This window comes from Thamnophis sirtalis, unplaced genomic scaffold (genome assembly GCF_051295495.1).
Source record: "Thamnophis sirtalis isolate CommonGarterSnake01/CBP01778 unplaced genomic scaffold, rThaSir2_p1.2 scaffold_3, whole genome shotgun sequence".
Taxonomy (NCBI): domain Eukaryota; kingdom Metazoa; phylum Chordata; class Lepidosauria; order Squamata; family Natricidae; genus Thamnophis; species Thamnophis sirtalis.
In genome coordinates this window covers 129,065,459-129,071,923 of record NW_028261383.1, presented here as the reverse complement: position 1 = coordinate 129,071,923, position 6,465 = coordinate 129,065,459, and the positions used below count along the sequence as shown (strand labels likewise).

General features: G+C 39.5%; 1 protein-coding gene across 4 annotated transcripts in view; it reads left to right on the top strand.

Annotated features, from left to right (window-relative positions):
* Window positions 1–979: 979 nt before the first annotated feature.
* Window positions 980–6,465, top strand: part of SPAG9 (sperm associated antigen 9) — a 107,310-nt gene continuing 101,824 nt past the window's right edge. For 2 of the 4 annotated variants that reach the window (XM_087710038.1, XM_087710040.1), the window contains exons 1-2: window positions 980–1,419; window positions 5,732–5,852. In XM_087710038.1, coding sequence (XP_087566164.1) covers window positions 1,114–1,419; window positions 5,732–5,852 — 427 coding nt within the window. In that variant the 5' untranslated portion in view covers window positions 980–1,113. The remainder of the gene's footprint in view (window positions 1,420–5,731; window positions 5,853–6,465) is intronic. The other 2 variants (XM_087710037.1, XM_087710036.1) reach the window with 1 other exon arrangement.

The window sequence follows — 6,465 nt, the reverse complement described above, 5'->3', positions numbered from 1 at the left end:
CCATGGACAACGCTGTCCATGGGGTTTTCATGGCAAAAATACTGGAGTGGGTTGCCATTTCCTTCTTCGGTGGATCACATTTTGTCAGAGCTCTCTGCTATGACCTGTCTGTCTTGGATGGCCTTGCATAGCACAGCTCATAGCTTCATTGAGCTACGCAAGTCCCTTCACCACAACAAGGCAGTAATCCATGAAGGGGATTAAAAACTAAGACAAGGTAACTATTCTATTATCGAATAAAGCCAATGTGGCCGCGCTCACCTAACAAAGGCACATCAGAGCAGTGGTGAAATTCAAATTTTTTACTACTGGTTCTGTGGGTGTGGCTTGGTGGACATGGCAGGGGAAAGATATTGGAAAATCTCCATTCCCACCCCACTCGGGCCAGCCAGAGGTGATCTATGCTGCTTCTCCAAACTACTCAAAATTTCCGCTACCGCTTCTCCAGAACCTGTCAGAACTTGCTGAATTTCACCCCTGCCATCAGAGGCTCACAAAATCAGTATACCTGGATTCACCCTATATACGCCAAGCCACAACTCTTGTGTGCTTGCGTGAAACGCACACCTCTTCCAAGCAACCGCGCAGCAGGCTGCCCAACCTACGCCTGAATAATTGCGTGCACTGCCTTCGAGCTCCCAAGGAGGAAAAGCGATTCAGATCTTGTTTATAGGGATAAAGGTGGGATAAACGGGGGTGGTGCAATCTGAATAATTGCCCACCAATTTTCTCCCTGAATCATCCACACAAACCACGGCACCGCCTGCTCAACCCCTCCCCTCCTCGTCACTCCCCACCCACACAACCAAGTGCCCCGCCCCGCCCTAGTTTCTTTTCCATGGCACGTCAGCAGCTCTAAGCTCCACCCCCACCACTCCCGAGGTCTGGAGAATTCGGCTCCGCCCACTTTTGACGCCACTGCCCCGCGTCCCCCCCCCGCTTCGGCGCCGTGGGTGAGGTCAGCGCCGCGCGCCTTTCACCCAGGCTTCCTTCCCGTCCAGATTCCGTTGCGGAGGGAGGCGCTGCCTCTCCTGCGGCTTCTTCCCCTCCTTCTTCGCCCTCCGGCCTTGGGCGCCCGGCCGGTATCCTTGCGCGCCGCCTGCTCCCGAGGCCATGGAACTGGCGGACGGCGTGGTGTACCAGGAGGACCCGGGCGGTCCCGGCCCGACCATGATGTCAGAGCGGGTGTCTGGTCTGGCGGGCTCCATCTACCGCGAGTTCGAACGCCTCATCGGGCGCTACGACGAGGAGGTGGTGGCCGAGCTGATGCCGCTGGTGGTGGCCGTGCTGGAGAACCTGGACTCGGTCTGTGCGCACAGCCAGGAGACCAGCGTGGAGCTGGAGCTGCTGCGGGACGACAACGAGCAGCTTCTCACCCAGTACGAGAGGGAGAAGGCGCTGCGTAAACAGGCCGAGGAGGTGCGTAGGAGGGGGGGGGGGACACGACGACTTGGGGCGAGGTGGTGAAGAATGGGGGTGATGTTGGCAACCCCGGAGGATCTCCAGAGAGACTTTTCTGCTTACACGGACACGTGAACGGCGGCTGGGTGGCTAAAGGTTTGGTGGGTAGACGATGAAGAAGCCGAATAGAATAGAATAGAATTCTTTATTGGCCAAGTGTGATTGGACACACACGGAATTTGTCTTTGGTGCATATGCTCTCAGTGTACATAAAAAGATACATTCGTCAAGAATCATAAGGTACAGCACTTAATGATAGTCATAGGGTACAAATAAGCAATCAGAAAAACATATCAATATCAATCATAAGGATACAAGCAACAAAGTTACAGTCCTGCAGTTGTAAGTGGGAGGTGGATGGTGTACAGTAGTAGATTGGGCTTGCTGGTGCTTGGTTGCCTGGGACATACTTCCACAACCAAAATGGAAGTTGGCTATAATTGTCATTGCATGGAAGGCTGGTGGGGGGGGGGGAAGCGTTTTTAGAATACAAAAATCCATGAGCCATCGGGATGGGTGTGAAATTTTGTAGCGAAGGCCTTGTGGTAAAGCTGCTGGTCCCACAGTTGGGGTAAGGGATACTGTTGATTTGAAGGAGATGCTTTGCTTGCTTTGCTTGTGATCCTTCCAGAGGAATCTGATTGGCCGGCTGTTAACACAGGATCTTTGCCAGCTGTATCTTGTGACGCAATGGGTAGAAGAGGGTGAACTTCTGAAAGGCTCAGTTTATTGCTTTCAACATTTTCACGCCCTGGGGCAGTAATTTTAGTTGTTGTGGTAGTTGTCATATGCTCATTATGCAATGTTAGGCCTCAATAAATCCATTCTTGTTGAGAATTTATGAGGTTTGGAAAGTCGTGGTCTTAAGTACTGAAGAATGAAAACTTTGAAGCAACAGATAATGTAGGAAAGCATTTTTTCCCCATGAAGCTCCAAGATGCTAAATATCAGGAGTGAGATTAAATTAGTTTTTTACAACACATTTGATGCTAAAAAGTATAGATAGAATGCATTATGTGAGAAAGTTTGCTAGTAATATGCTTTTTCTGTCATGCTGAATTTTTAAAAGATAGGTGCCATGATTTTAAAGACTGTTAATTTGGGAAAAAAATCTAATTTTATCTTGCTGTCTTTATACCAGTATATATCTGCTTATATATAAATGAAACTTTGAATTTTAAATAGACGAAAGAGGAAAAAACAAGTAATCCATCCTTATGCAATTCTTCCACCTGTAACATTGAAAGTTGCTTTTCATTAAACAATAGCACAATCGAGCTTTTTAGGTAAGTTCTTTGATAAACCTATACTATTGATGCATGGCATTCTAAATTCACCTGCTACATTCAGAATGTATTTATTCATTTATTTAAAACAACCTTTATTATTTTGTATAAATAACTCAAGGGCAAACACAAACATATACTACTACTACTACTACTACTACTACTACTACTACTACTACTACTACTACTACTTCTTCTTCTTCTTCCTCTTCCTCCTCCTCCTTCCTCCTCCTTCCTCCTCCTTCCTCCTTCCTCCTCCTTCCTGCTGCTGCTGCTGCTTTCTCCACAACAGCAACCTTGTGAGATGGATTGATCTGAGAGTGTGACTGACCTAAGGTGATCCAGCTGGCTTTCATGCCTAAGGCAGGACTAGAACTCTCAGTCTGATTCCTCAAAACTGTGATACTCATGAGTTGACAACTTTTATAGTGTTTCAGTAACATATTTTGAACAGCAATTAAACTATAAGTATTGTGGTGGTGGTATTTCTTCCATACTTTAGGGGAAAATTTTCTTTTGACCTGTGGGCAAGGTAGGACAGTCCCAAATGAATTCTGGGCATTCATTTGTTAAAAGGGTTTATATTGCGGTTTAAGAAGATGCAAATAATATTGAGAATCAATGATAAATTAGGACAGACACTGTCAACAGAAACGAACGTGTCAAATAATATTTAGCTCAAGATCTGTAGATGAACCATGCCACTTATTTTAGTCATGAATACAGAAATTATTGTGGTTTTGGCTGTGAGTTACCAAATTATAAGGAGTCACAACATTACTTATATAAATGCATTGATGAATGGAAAAATTAGTTTCAAAATGAAGAGTTAAATTTATTTTCACATATGCATTTGACAGGAATGTGAGTAGAAATGAACTTTTTATTGAATAATAATTATTTGCTACTTATCCATGGAACTTAACTGAACATTTGCTTTGCTTAAACTCCAATTAAGTAGGAGTTGAGTAATAGGACTAGGAAAACAACCTGTTAGACACTTTAGGGTTATTGATGTGTAGAATCATTGTAGCAAGTTAGATGGATTAATGTTCTGACTTGACATTAAATAGTTTCACATGTTATTTTATTTATTTGAACAATTCTGAATGCAATCACTACGTGGCATATTTATTGTTTGCTGTAAGACAATTACAACAGTAATTGTTGTAATTACTGTGACAGTCCATAGCTACTGGTATCCTTCCATTAGCTATGCAGAGACGGTTGACAAGCTGAATTCCTCACTTCTCTTACCTTCCTCTCACCTTCTGAAATCTCTCCAGAAAACTGTAGCACTTTCTGAATCTGTTTGGGAGTATTATGTGGAGTGGAGGAAGTATCTAAGAAGGTGACAAGATACTGGATAAAGTCTAGCAGGATTTTTATGCTAGCCTCAGTTAAGCATTTTAATTTTTATTTCTCATATGATTTATGTGATTTATGATATTACTTTATGGTAGCATCTGAAGTAAAAGAGTCTTGTCATAGGTCTTGTTGTGCAGTTATTTCTCAGTCAAGAATATGTTTATCACTGTTTCTTTAGTGCCTGAAGGCAGTATGTCTCACATAGTATTTGTAAGGATTCTTTTGGCTAAAGAAGCGGGTAAAACTATTTTAAGTAGAGCACTTGGCTATTTTCTATCATTAGTGTTATCTTGCATCTTTTCCGACAGACATAATTTATATTAAACATTTTGAGAAATGAAATTAGCCTATGATTTACATGTGATTTGTGTGTAACAGTTTTTTAAACAAGCATTCTGATATTGATAGGGCTAAAGATAGCTTTCTCTGAGATGTTTTGAAATGTCCAGAAAGCAGTGTATGTTCTAATCATCAGCATCGAACTGTGTATGTCTCTTGACTAGAATAAACATTTATCCAAAATGTATACATTTTGTATACAACAATTTGTAATTGTTGTTGTCCGTCTCAAGAATACCTTGGACAAGAGAGTATATATCTTTAGTGCAATATTATATTGCTAGTGTAATTTTACTTCTGTTATTTGGTGTTATGAAATGTTTTCTTAACATATCCGGTGATGACACTTGTAGAGTGTTCTTTTTTGCCATTTGATATATCAATGTTTGCTTTTATTTTAAAATTAAGTTGGTTGGGAGATTTCTATCTTTAGGATCTGAATATTCAGTGCCATATTCATACACAAGAGTACTAAATAGACCTAAAACTTAGGTATTACGTGATTTTAACTACTTTGAATACTTTAAATTGTTTGAATTGCTATTTTATTAAGAATAAAAAGTTTATGTTCTATTTTGAAATTGTATTTAGATTATCAGGGAGGCTCAGGATAAATGGATTAGAAACTCACTGTTAAACACTGAATAATCCCTTAAAAACTTCGAGACTCAAAGGACTACTTAAATAGCTTAGTCTGTGGACTTTATCTAAGAGCTGTGTCTCTCTGTCAATAGAGCAGACTGTTAAATTGGGTTCTCCATCCCCAGTATACATTTCCAAAATCTTGGATTGTCCTGGATTCTTTGGAATAGATATATGGAGAGTGATATTGTTAATGTTTATAACAAAACCTGTATTGTAAAAGTGGAATCTCCTGCAAGTTTAACTTTATTGCTGATGACTGCATGGAAACATCCCAGTAGTTTTCTTAGCAACAGTACAGAAATGGTTTGCTATTGCTTTCCTTCTGGATTTCTTTTTTAAAATTCTGATGTAGCCTATAGTCCTTCCATCACAGTATTGACCAAAATAACATGGTCCAAGTGCAGCCAGCACAGGCTAGACATACCCCATATTCTTACATTGACAGGATTAAAATTATCCCTGGAAGAATCAGGATTGTATCCTCTTATAGTATAGAGTTGGATAGAAAAATGTGTTGTTCTTTTGTTTGTGCTGCTAAAATGGTTTGGAAAAGAGGTTAAACAGCTTCTACAGGGTATTTAAATATATAATATATCTAAATATACTCATAAATGCTTTTTCTTTTGACATAGAAATTTATTGAATTTGAAGATTCTCAAGAACAAGAAAAAAAAGACATACAGATACGAGTAGAAGCTTTAGAGTCACAAACTCGGCAACTTGAATTGAAAGCAAAAAATTATGCTGATCAAAGTAAGTAAGAAATACGTGTAAATTTTAATTAAGTCCTTTTAAATTACTCACACAATTAATTTATATTTTGGAATGAAAATCATGAAGGAGTTTTGTACCAAAATGATTCCCTAGTTACGTTGTTTTGTTTATTTATAAATTTGTGTAGCTACTCATCTCAATGCATATACACATGTATATAAATAAATACATAAAGGCGTGTGTACTTTATTTTGTATTAACTAGTATAATTCATGTAGATACTAACCTAGTTAATTTTTTTTGTGATAGCTGAGTGGAGAGTTTTATGAAAGATGTTCAACTAACTGTTGTTTGGAGTAATTTGTCCATCTAAAATAATCATACAATAGTCATTCTAGATCTGCAACAGGTTGAAATATTAAGAAGGATTAAGAGACAAAGATTTTTCTGGGGGGAAAGTTCCATAATACTTGCTGAGACTTATTTATAGGTAAACATGTTTAAGATTGTTCATAAATCCCCATTTATTCTTACGAATCACATTTGGAATATACTTGTTGTCTCACTTGGGATATACTTGTACTCATGCTAACTAGATTGGTGTTAGTTTAGATAAATTGAACTGGATTCCTATTATCTTTAACTTTATATT